Genomic DNA, 13,681 nt, shown 5'->3' with positions numbered 1-13,681 from the left:
TAGTATTAAAACTTAGCTTTAAAGAGTAATTAATCTGGTACAAGATTAGGGTCTTAAAGAAAATCTAAGACTATTATGAAGACAAATGTAATCTATAATATTTATTTTTTCATTTTTGTTGAAAATGTTATATTATCTGATTATATAAATAAATCCTTATTGTAACACGCATACACACACATAAAAAGAATACCAACTGAAAGCCAAAGTTCCTGAGTTAAGTAACTTTTACCATTTGGCCAAACTTATCCAAATCTTTATAGAAATTATAAACCATTAAACAAAAAGTTATAGTGTATAATACAGCATAAGTCACAATGTACCTACCAACCAGCTAAGAAATAAAAGACTATAGATATAATTGAGACTCCTGGTATAGCTCTCTGAGATTGATTCTTCTCTCATTCATACTCCATCCAAAGAAATAACTATCTTAAATTCCTGTACTTATTTTTATATACTTAATATGCATGTATTCATAAGTTATATTTTAATATTTTAAATTTTTTTATCCATTACATAATACTACACTTATTCTACAACTTGCTTTCTCTCTTTGCATTATATCCTGATATTTATCTACATCAATACAGGTAGCTCTAACTGGGACATTTTCACTAATATATACTATTACACAATATGAGTACACTGGTTTATTTTTCCATTTTCCAGATAATGGGCATATTTTGAAATTTACACCATGATAAGTAGTGCTTCAAAGAACTCCTTATACTTGTCTTCTAGCACCCAAGTGATAGGATTTTTCTAGACTATGTATTTCTAGCCACAGAATTGCTGAGTCATAGAATCTCCATTTCCAACATTACCAATTTCTAACTGCTGCCTAAAGTGGTTGCACCAATTTATACTCCTATGAAGAATGTACAGGATTACCAATGTTCCCCCTGCTTAATATCTGAATTGTCTGACTAATTTTTGACAATCTGAAGGGTTTCTCATCAGAACTTTAATTTGCATTTCTTTTGCTACTATTGTGATAATTTTTTTCTGTATTTTTCTTTTTGTATCCATGTCTATGAACTAACTACCTTTTGCCTATTTTTATGTTGAATTTTTTTTCTCCTTGTGCAGCAGATCCTTATGTATTCTGGATCATTTATATGTTATATGTTGCAAATACTTTCCCTCACTGTCTATGAACTATCTATGTATTGTGTTCTGTTTCAGATTCTAACACAAAATTCATTAATCTTTTCTTTTGGTTATATTCTTAATGTTATATATTTTTTCAATGATTATGATAATTACTAATTTTAAACAATGAAAATATCTTGAAGTTTTATAAATCAAGACAGTGATTTTTGTGCCAGTGTATGAAAACTAGAAGGTGAACTGAATAGAAAATGACACAAATCTAGTTTCACTGTCAAGGTCACTGACAGAGCAAAAGCAAACAAAAATATTATCACTGTTGGGGTATTAGTGAAAGGTAAGTCACATAATACTAACATTTCACATTTATTTTAAAGATAAGTAATACTACAACATTAGGGTATATGTGTGTATATATATATAGATTTTTACATTGTTGGTGATTTCTAAGAACATGAGAATGCTAAAGCTAATATTTCCATGTAGGAAGCCTAATTTATCCCAAAGGGATAAAGTATTCGAATAAAAATTTTAAAACTTGAAATTTAAGGAATAAACCAGGTTCTGTGGTGCATGCCTGTAATCCCAACGGCTTGGGTAGCTAAGGCAGGCGGATTGTGAATTCAAAGCCAGCCTCAGCAAAAGCATGGCGCTAAGCAACTCAGTGAGACCCTGTCTCTAAATAAAATACAAAATAGGGCTGGGGATGTGGCTCAGTGGTGGAGTGCCCCTGAGTTCAACCCCCAGTACCCCCCCCAAAAAAAAATTTTTAAGGAATAATTAGCAAATTCTAATACATGAGTCTATCAAGGTCAATTACTTATTTGCATTCTGTGTGGGGGGGTCTCTTCATGGTCATGAATAAAATATCTAAGTCCAAGGCTAAGTTTGAATTTCATTCATAACATAAAGCAGATTCAGTATATCTTTTTTCTTGGGACTTAGAGTCGAGAGACAAGATTGCAAAACCATTTTAGCAAGGAATTTACCTGTGTGAATGAATAATACCTCAGTTTTAAGATAGTTTCATTTTGTATTTATTTCAAAATATTGCATTAATGTAAATGGCAAAAAGCCAAATAAATTACCTAAATGACTGTCTATGGGGCAGACTCTTCTGCAACCCATTCTACAATGAAAAACAGTTCAGAGACATAAGTATTTTACAGATTTGAGTAAAAAATATAGATTAACTTTTATACGCTTAAACTAAAATTACACTTAATAATCTCTACTTGTTCACTATAAAACAGTTTTCAACAAACTAATGTTAGCATCAAAGAGTTGCTTTTAGTTTTATTAGTTTGTTTTTACCCAGAATTAAGCACAGAGCGGGTAGTGAAATAAAATGCAAATTCCTACCTTTAGGGTTCTACAATGAAAAATTTCAGCTGGGAAGATGAATTTCCTTTTACAGTGACTCCTCATTATCCGCAATGAGAAATAAAGATGGCCTGGATACAGAATCCACTAAGGGTTCCAAAAACTTATTTTGGACAACCATTTCATATTCTAACATCATCAAATGATCTAACAGAGAAGCACAAAAGGAGAAAAGAGGCTGTTCTGAGTCTTTCCTACTACACTGCACATGCTCATTACCAAATAGAGGTGTTAATGAGCATGAAAGTATCTAGAACACACTCCAAAGAAAAAATAAATAGCAAGTAAATCCAACTTAATTTAAGCTGTGTTTTCAGGGCATGACAAGGCCAAGCTAAACCGCCATTCCCCACGTCCCACAGAACTTCCACAGCCAATCCTGCATCATCCTGCTCTCACCCGGAGTGTTTTCTTGGGAGTAACACCAAGCCACTTTCCAGCAAAGTCTTTAGGGGTCAGTTAGGGATATGCTGTCATTCGACCACACTGGCGGCCTCTCTCTTTAGAAATAATGACAGGCATATGTTTTTAAAATCAGCTCTCTCCATTTTCTAAGACACGGATTGGAATGCTGCCTTTAGCATTTTAGCTGTTATTAAACCAAAAGAATTTTAGTTTCTATTGAAATAATATTATAGTTTCTATTTAACACTTTCATTGAATAGTTTTCATTTTTTAAATCAATAATGTTTGTCCAGCTACTTATATCTTAAGTAGGAATGAATGTAAATATTAAATTTATACTAAAACCATGGGAAGGTTTCAACTACAAAGGTAAGTTCTTCTATGGTTGTATTGGAAATTCCATCGTATCAAGACTAAGCAGTATATTGCCTGAGACATGGAAATGGATATTTTTATTTATATATTTATATAAATAATTTTTTCTACTACATATTCACTACAGAAAGCTTGAAAAAGTGAAAAAAAAAATTCCCCCATCACATCAACCAAACACATAAATTACAGTAACTTTCCAGGTACATTTTTTTTCTTTGATGTAAATACATAGCTATATTTTAAAAACACATGTTAGTTTTATCTATAACAACACCTTTGCTGCAATTTAAAAATATTGTGTCAGGAGCAATTTTCTTATGTTTGTAAATCCTTGAAAGCCTGAATTTTTAATGGCTGTATAATATTTCAACTAACATACATACCATAATCGGTTTAATTATTCTCCTACTATAATTGCTTCCAATATTTTGCAATGTGTCCAGCAAATTTGTACATAATTGTTACCAAAAGTTCTTATTACTACCTTGGAATTACTAAAAGAAGAATTTCCAGGTAAAAAGAATACATTTTTTAAAAAGTGACTATTTGCTAGAAATAGCAATATATACTTCTACAAGCAGTGTATATGAATGCTTGTTTCATCATATCCTTCCCACCTACACACATTTTTATTACAACTTTATTCAACTGTTATGTTGAAATAATAACACCTTGTTTGATATAAAAGATAAATTTCTATTCTTTTCATGATAAATGGCATGTAAAGGCTCCTTATATATATTTTATGTAAATGTTTTATAGAAACTAACATATAAATGTGTACAAATCAACAAAAAATCTTAATAGTAAAATATGTAGTTATCAAAACATACATATAAACTTGTGGCAAAAAAGTTTTTCCAATTCATCATCTGGTTTAAAATTTATGTGTTAACAAATGACCTGTACATGTTTTGGGCTGTAGTTCCAGCCAGTTTTATCTTTGTGGGAGTGATTCTTCACACTTAGTGTCTTTCTGGAATTCCTGAAATTTCCATTCACTAATAGGATCCTTTCTTATTTTTCTAGTCATTATCATTCAGACAGACAAATATGCATTCACATGGGTATAGATACACATGTACACCTTTTCTGTTATTTCAGAGAATTGGAGTTGTGGATACATTGGCAGTAGTGGTAGGGCAGTTAAAGAATATCATAAGTTCAACCTACCATCTGATTACTTTCTCAATTTTATTATTTGTTAAACAGTATGCACTCCAATTTCATAGGGCTCTTTCTTGTAATCTCAGGCTTGTAGATGCAACTACAAGTTTAACATCTTTACTTAGATTTCTTATAAGTATCTAAAACCAACATGTTCAAAACTGAATTACCCAAAATCTACATTACTAAGGCATCAAACACATACCAGAACCCATGGAGCAAATTCTTGACAATTTCTTTTCTCTTACTTATCATGAAGTAGTCCCTACAAAATAGACTTAATTTCTTTTCATCTTTACAGCCATTAACTTTGTCCAAGCACCATCATCTCTTACCTGGGCTACTTTAACAGCCACTTAATTGGCTTTATTGCTTTTCCTCTTCCCCTCTAATTCATTTTCACCAGAATACCAAAGTCAACGTTTATAAATACAAAAAAGATCCGAGTCAATCCCTTGCTAAAACTCTTCTATGTCTTATTGCTATTGCAATAATTTCACTCTTTCCATTAAACTCAATCTCTTGTTAGGTCTCTGATATTTACTTAAAGACCTCATTGATACTAGTGACTTATTAGCCTGCGTGGGTTCTAGAAATTTGAAACCTTGGCTCTTTTTCTTATCCTACCTACCTTGCTAAGATAACCCATAATTTCATCTAATAAAACTACAATTCCCCTCACAAAAACTGTCTATATCACAAATCTGTTTTAGTTATAATCTTTTAGAAACCAGGTTTTTGTATCTACTTGTAGCTAAATCCCTTTAGTAACTATTTTTTCCCAAATGAACAAGGCCAGTTAAAGCTCTGAATGCCTCTTAGTCCAACTTCCTATAAAATGAAAATACTCATATAGTTTCAATATATGGCAAGTTCGTACAAACTTTGTCACCATATAATCCTGAGTAAAAATTCTTACTCTAAGGCACAGCAATTATTTCTGTCAAGTGAGGAAGTAAGGTTGTATGATTTATAAGGTCTCTTCTATTTCTAGTAATCACAGATTTCATGAGTGAATGTACAATACAATAATTATCACTTAAAGTCCATGAAGATTGTAATCATATTGTATTATAATCACAATTGTAATAGAAGGTAATATTCTATTTTAGATTTAAGAAGATTTTATCAAAGAGAAAAACAATTTGACCCAAGCTTTTTGGAGACAAATTTAAGCCCCATAAGCTATCCTGCTACCACCATGAATTCACACTATTAAAGATTCAGTGCTGATTCCAATTGCTCAATGAACACATAGAACCTTAAGAATTGAAAATACAGTAACAACAAAACAACAACAACTACTACTAGTACTGTTGCTGCTGCTACTACTGGTACTATACAGTAACAACAATTGGTAAGTTTTAGACTATTCTGGGTAATAATCAAAACCCAATTACAACAATCAAACAAATGGAAAATAGGAGGAAAATAAGGAACAGTAGGGACCAAAAGCTTCTTCCTAAAAGATCAATAAAGATCAATGGTTCATATTGGTTTACACAAAGAACCAAAATGTGCCCCCCCCCCATTCCACACTCTTTCCATTTTTATAATAATATTAAAAGGAAAGGCTCTCCAAATTGTTACTAGTTTGATCTAAAGTTTTACTAGTTTTTACATTTGACTAGAGACCATTCTAAGACTTGATCAAGATCACAAACACAAGAAAAAGCAAGATTTCTCTCCTTTCCCAGTAACTTATAACTCCTAACTACCTCCTCACAAACTGTATGACCTTTAAAAATGGAAATCTATTCCCACTAACACTTAATTACTATGCCAGATTTGAGCACTGCTCTTTGTATTGATGGATTTCATAAATTAAATGATCCACATTGCTTTACCTGATACATTCCAACTCCAATGTGCTTCGGCTCAATTTTCACTAGCTCAGCTAATGGATCTTGTACACGCCTTGCTATGGAAACTGAAAAAACAGAATCAGAAAACAAGTATGACTTAATGTGAAAAGCAGTACTCAGATAATTACTTATGTTAGTTCCTCATAATTTAAGTACTTAATCCTATCCCTACTCATACTGCCCTCCAAGGACAAACAATTTAAATTTCAAAGTTCTCTTTGTTTCCCATGCAAAATTTCAGAATTAATCATGCCATCCTAGGCATTCTTGAGCATAAATAGACTAAAAAGAATTACAGACTTGAAAAAAACAATCATAACACTTAGTTCATATACCTATACAATTATCTGTTCATTCTTAAAGAATAGGATATTTCATGCTTTAAAAAGTGAGTAGATATTTGTTTTATTTTTAAATAATTACAATTATAAATATGATGTAGGGCAAGCCCAAGATGGCTATAGTTAGGATCCTTTGTCAAGGCTTCTGGCAGATTATGTTTTTAGTATGAAGCCAAGATCATGACTACCCTGATTCTGCATATATATCAAGGTTATAAACATTTGCTTGTGAGCATATGCCCACTTATGTAACCTGAAGGCAATGGGCTTCTTTGTTTGGACTGCATATAAAAAAGGCCTATGGAAATGGCTCAGGGATCTAAATGGAACTGGCTGGGAAAAAATGGGGAAAAAATGAGGTTGGAGGCTGGGGGACTGCTGCTGCCTCTGACAACAGAATGTCTACTATCCCAACTGTGTTGTACATCTTCTTCCACCTGCCAGGATCCCAAATCTGTTTCCGAGAGTCTGAGCCTCCCCCACAACATATGACTTGTAGTTATATGTCAAACATGCTATCAGGACTACATCCTGTGATAATAATGAATAAATAATGAATCATATCTTAATGCAAGCAGAGATACTGAGTCTACTAGCTAGTGAATACACTTGTATGCCACTGAATATGACTGCAGGAGTGCATTGGGAGGCGCTCTAGCCTAACTGCTTGTCTTGTAACACATACACAGTTCTAATCACATCCCTTTCTTGACCATCACAATCCATATTCAAGAAACGTGAAAATTAACTTCAAATATACTTTTATCTACATCATGATTTTTCACCTAATCATCATTTACTGCCATCATTTTAACCAAACAATAAAACTTCTATATAATTGAACTTACAGATTTAGGTAGATAAAACATATTTATTATGACTTTTATGGATATTTCTAAAGGCACCCACCCCAACCCCAACCCAAGTAGCACAGTAAAACTGAATCCTTACGTATGAATAGCTTCATACATATATACACACTATTATATACAATACACTTATATTATATTATCAAGTACTGTTGTGTACATACATAGTTACATTGAGTACTTTATGTACACTTTATTTAAATAAAGCTATCTTGTGTTATTTATTAAATACATGAAAGCCAATCAGTGTTACCTACTCATATTGACTGGATGCAATGTAAATTCATTAAGTGAAAACACTGTAACTCTACCAAAGGAAATCCATGCTTGCTTTCATATTAAACTGTTTAAGGTCTAGCAACAAAAGTCACCTCTTATAAGAGATCTTCAGATTCTCTAGTCCTTTATCCTCAGAAAATAAGATCTACTGTGAACATCAAGTTCACTATATGGACACTGTCATTTTTATGTCCTCTCTTAATATATGTAACACACGATGACAAAGGCAATTTGCAAAGTAAGTTTAGATATTAGAAACCTGGTGACATACAATCTGCCTATTTCTCTTACAGAAGAGAGGGATTTCAGGGCCTTCACATATACCTTTCAATCAAAACTCACAAAAGCAGAGCTGAGGGTTTACTCAGTGGTAAAGCACAAGCAAGTTCCTAAGTTCAATCCCCAGCACCATCAAAAGAAAAAAAAAAAATCACAAAAGGTTAATCAGTGTGTGTGTGTGGGGGGGGGGGCTGGGGTGGTGGCTCAGAGGTAGATCACTTGCCTAGCAGCCTAGCACATGTGATTCCCTGGGTTTGATCCTCAGCACCACATAAAAATAAATAAATAAATAAAACAAAAGTATTGTGTCCAACTCCAACTAAAAAATAAATATTAAAAAAAATTAATTAGGTATTTCAAAATGGATCAAGGAGCTTGATATCAAATCAGAGACACGCCGTCTGATAGAAGAAAAAGTTGGCTACGATCTACATACTGTGGGGTCGGGCTCCAAATTCCTCAATAGGACACCCATAGCACAAAAGTTAATAACTAGAATCAACAAATGGGACTTACTCAAACTAAAAAGTTTTTTCTCAGCAAAAGAAACAATAAGAGAGGTAAATAGAGAGCCTACATCCTGGGAACAAATCATTACTCCTCACACTTCAGATAGAGCCCGAATATCTAGAGTATACAAAGAACTCAAAAAATTAGACAATAAGAGAACAAACAACCCAATCAACAAATGGGCCAAGGACCTGAACAGACACTTCTCAGAGGAGGACATACAATCAATCAACAAGTACATGAAAAAATGCTCACCATCTCTAGCAGTCAGAGAAATGCAAATCAAAACCACCCTAAGATACCATCTCACTCCAGTTAGATTGGCAGCCATTATGAAGTCAAACAACAACAAGTGCTGACGAGGATGTGGGGAAAAGGGTACACTTGTACATTGCTGGTGGGACTGCAAATTGGTGCAGCCAATTTGGAAAGCAGTATGGAGATTTCTTGGAAAGCTGGGAATGGAGCCACCATTTGACCCAGCTATTCCCCTTCTCGGTCTATTCCCTAAAGACCTAAAAAGAGCATGCTACAGGGACACTGCTACATCGATGTTCATAGCAGCACAATTCACAATAGCAAGACTGTGGAACCAACCTAGATGCCCTTCAATAGATGAATGGATAAAAAAAAATGTGGCATTTATACACAATGGAGTATTACTCTGCATTAAAAAATGACAAAATCATAGAATTTACAGGGAAATGGATGGCATTAGAGCAGATTATGCTAAGTGAAGCTAGCCAATCCCTAAAAAACAAATGCCAAATGTCTTCTTTGATATAAGGAGAGTAACTAAGAACAGAGTAGGGCCGAAGAGCATGAGAAGAAGATTAAAATTAAACAGGGATGAGAGGTGGGAGGGAAAGGGAGAGAGAAGGGAAATTGCATGGAAATGGAAGGAGACCCTCAGAGTTATACAAAAGTACATACAAGAGGAAGTGAGGGGAAAGGGAAAAATAATACAAGGGGGACAAATGAATGTCAGTAGAGGGGGCAGAGAGAGAAGACGGGAGGGGAGGGGAGGGGAGGGGGGATAGTAGAGGATAGGAAAGGCAGCAGAACACAACAGACACTAGTATGGCAATATGTAAATCAATGGATGTGTATCTGATGTGATTCTGCAATCTGTATATGGGGTAAAAATGGGAGCTCATAACCCACTTGAATCAAAGGATGAAATATGATATATCAAGAACTATGTAATGTTTTGAACAGCCAACAATAAAAAATTTAAAAGAAAATAAAGAAGGAGTTATATAAAGAAAAAAAAATTAATTAGGTATAAACACTGCAGGCTATATAAAAGAAATGCTTTCCTCTAATAATGCTACAATTACAAAATGAAAATACAGTGCTACTAGTGATATACTTGAATTTCTATAAACCAAACATTTATTTATCCTAGCTTTAAATCTATAATGCAGTAAGAATGATTTTCAGGGCTGGGGATGTGGCTCAAGAGGGTAGCGCGCTCGCCTGGCATGCGTGTGGCCCGGGTTCGATCCTCAGCACCACATACAAACAAAGATGTTGTGTCTGCCGAAAACTAAAAAATACATATTAAAAAAAAATTCTCATTCTCTCTCTCTCTCTCTCTCTCAAAAAAAAGAATGACTTTCAAAAACATACATATATTGCCAAAATACTTTAAGAATAAAAAAAAAAAAACCCAAAGAATAAACCAAGTTAAAATATAGGCATCAGAATATTTAAGTGTAGAAAAGAAAGTACTACAAATGCAATAAAAGAAGATCAATAATGGGTAAATCTCTTAAATCTACCCCTACCAGAAAACCCACATTATGAAACTCTAAACAGAAACTGGTTAAAGCAATTGCATAATTTGTTAAGTGTGGGTACAGTCTCATAGTTAAAATTTTTTGGAAATATACAAAAGGGTTTTAAGCTATTTTCTATTCCGTTTGCATCTAATTGCTGTGTTCCCTTTTGCATTCTAATATTACTAAATGCAGCAGAGCAAAGGAATGGAAATTGGGGCTTCTAGGTGACATATTAATGCTACAGTAAGTCCAGAGCCTCTGGAGTTACAGTGCTTCCAATAAACAGCCTTGACAGACAACCTAATGTTTCTCCAGCTGGTATGTCCCTCTCAGATGCTATTCACTCTGTACAGTCTAAAAACTTAAGTATGGAAGAAAAGGAAGGAGGGGTAGAGAGGATGAAAGATGAACACCAGTCAAGACAGATTCAAACAGTCACATGTTCAGGCTTCGGAGAGAAATTGACAAGATCACCAAGCAAGAGTTACTTAGTACACATGATAAAGCAGAGCTCCAGTGGATAATAATCAGGCTTGGCAAAAGATTTCCACAAGGAAAAAGTAAGAGATAACTCAGGAAAAGAGAATATATAAGCTAGCTTACCAAAAGAATTTTTTAAAAAAGGAAGTTGTAGACCCAATCTTAGGGAACATCTATATTTTGAGATGGAGAGGAAAAGGTAGAAATAGTGGAAAAAGCAACAAATGAATCATACGGAGACTACAGTAACTAATGTAAGTCAATATGATTTCTGGGAAATGTTAAACATACAGTTACCACATGCCCTCAAATTTTTATTCCTAGGTAGATACTCAAAAGAAATGGAAACATGTCCACATAAGACCTTATCAATGAATGTTCACAGAAGCATTATCTATAATAACCAAAAAAAAAAAAAAAAAAGTAAAAACAACATAAATACCCATCAATTGATGAATGGATAAACAAAATGTGGTCTACCCATTCAAAAGAGTATCATTTGGTAACACGACAGAGTGAAATGTTGATATATACTTTGAGGAAGAGCATGGATGAACCTGGAAAACATTATGCTAAGTGAAGAAGCCAGACATAAAAGACCACATACCGTATGATTCTAATCAAACGAACAGTCCAGAACAAGCAAATCCACATAGTTAGAGGGCAGATTAGTTTGCCAAGAGTTGGCGTGGTAAATGGGAAGGGTGGGCTGAATGGAATCCAAATACTACTTTATACACATGTGAGATCAATATTTTCCTATACCAATGCTACTTTTTACCATTGTTCAGGAAATAATAGTTAATGTGTTTTAACAAAAAGGAAGATATAAATATTGAAAGTATAAAAACTAGATTATTATTATTTTTATTTGCAGATGATGTTTGTCTACCTAAAAAACTAAAGTAGCAAGTGAACTGAAAAAAATGTAAGAACTAATAAGATTCCAATCAGTCTGGCTGGTTTCAACACACAGTCAAAACATGATGCTCTATCTTATGCACTCAATAGCCAATAAGAAATGGACTGGGGAATGGAAAAAAAATGGGGAGATGTTGGTCAAAGGCTACAAACATGCAGTTATAAGATAAGTAAGTTCTGGAGATCTAATATACAGTGTGGTAAATTAAAATTAAAAACAAGCAAAACAAAAGGATCATTTACCATATATGTAGTGTGTGTGTGTGTGTTTGTGTGTGTGTGTGTGTGTATTTAATCTCTGAGAGAAATAAAAAAGTACAGAAACTGGACAAAAGGATAGATGCTAACAGAATTTTGTTCTATATCTTACAGAATTTAAAAACTATTTATTAAATGGATTTAAAGTTTATTTGGAAAAAAAGAAACACCTAAGAAAAGTACAATTAAAAAAGATAAAAGCACTCCTATTATAAGTCACAAAAAAAGAATCTTGAATTGTGTTAAACTACATAGACCAATGAAAAGAGCACAGAAAGTACACATGAAATTTTAGTTGTTAACAAATAGTAATTTGGTAAACGGTAGTGTCATTAAATGTGAAAAAGAAAATTATTAATAAGGGTATTGAGCTAAGAAGCATTAGAGGAAAAAATGTGTTAGATATATAAAGGAGGACAGTGAGTCCAGATTTAGTGAAGATCGTCACCCTAAAAGGTTAGCAACACCTTTCTCATATGGCTAAGTTACACTGTGCACAACTTGCATACTGATATACAGCAGTCTGAAAGCAACACCTCTCACCCCCTTTCATTACATGCCTTGTATCCAAAAGATAAAAACGGTTCCAGGGCCCTTGAGTTCTATGAAATACCCAGAATCCTAGAGCTTCTAGAGTAAATCAAATCATTGCGTAAAAAAGATTCTACTAAACAGTTCACTTTTAATTTTGTCTTATTATATTATATAACAATATTAAATAGAGGTATTTCTTTTTAAGAACCAATATTCGTCTTATTTTATCTTTCCCCTTGTCAGGAAGGAACAAAGGAAAATCCATAAAATTTCTCAATGTAGTTTTTTAATTTTCATTCAATAACACCAAATTTGAATTGTTTTCATTATAAAGTTTATTTTTTTTTATTGGTTGTTCAAAACATTATAAAGCTCTTGACATATCATATTTCATACATTAGATTCAAGTTTGTTATGAACTCCCAATTTTACCCCAAATACAGATTGCAGAATCACATCGGTTACACATCCACATTTTTACATAATGCCCTATTAGTAACTGTTGTATTCTGCTACCTTTCCTATCCTCTACCATCCCCCCTCCCTCCCCTCCCATCTTCTCTCTCTACCCCATCCACTGTAATTCATATCTCTCCTTGTTTATTTTCCCATTCCCCTCACAACCTCTTATATGTAATTTTGTATAACAATGAGGGTCTCCCTCCATTACCATGCAATTTCCCTTTTCTCTCCCTTTCCATCCCACCTCATGTATCTGTTTAATGTTAATCTTTTCTTCCTGCTCTTCCTCCCTGCTCTGTTCTTAGTTGCTCTCATTATATCAAAGAAGACATTTGGTATTTGTTTTTTAGGGATTGGCTAGCTTCACTAAGCATAATCTGCTCTAGTGCCATCCATTTCCCTGCAAATTCTATGATTTTTTCATTTTTTAGTGCTGCGTAATACCCCATGGTGTATAAATGCCACATTTTTTTTTATCCATTCATCTATTGAAGGGCATCTGGGTTGGTTCCACAGTCTAGCCATTGTGAATTGTGCTGCTATGAACATCGATGTAGCAGTATCCCTGAGTACGCTCTTTTAAGGTCTTCAGGGAAAAGTCCAAGAAGGGCAATAGCTGGGTCAAATGGTGGTTCCATTCCCAGCTTTCCCAGGAA

General features: G+C 33.7%; 1 protein-coding gene across 4 annotated transcripts in view; it reads right to left on the bottom strand.

Moving 5' to 3' along the window:
- Srbd1 (S1 RNA binding domain 1) overlaps nucleotides 1-13,681 on the bottom strand; it is a 280,519-nt gene that overhangs the window by 102,629 nt on the left and 164,209 nt on the right. For all 4 annotated transcript variants that reach the window (XM_058573455.1, XM_058573456.1, XM_058573458.1 and 1 more), the window contains one exon: nucleotides 6,291-6,373. In XM_058573455.1, coding sequence (XP_058429438.1) covers nucleotides 6,291-6,373 — 83 coding nt within the window. The remainder of the gene's footprint in view (nucleotides 1-6,290; nucleotides 6,374-13,681) is intronic.

This window comes from Marmota monax, unplaced genomic scaffold (genome assembly GCF_021218885.2).
Source record: "Marmota monax isolate L192 unplaced genomic scaffold, Marmota_monax_Labrador192_F-V1.1 WCK01_AAM20220418_F8-fsc00015, whole genome shotgun sequence".
In the NCBI taxonomy this organism is placed as follows: domain Eukaryota; kingdom Metazoa; phylum Chordata; class Mammalia; order Rodentia; family Sciuridae; genus Marmota; species Marmota monax.
The sequence above is the reverse complement of the archived record's forward strand: the minus strand, read 5'-3'. Positions and strand labels throughout refer to the sequence as shown.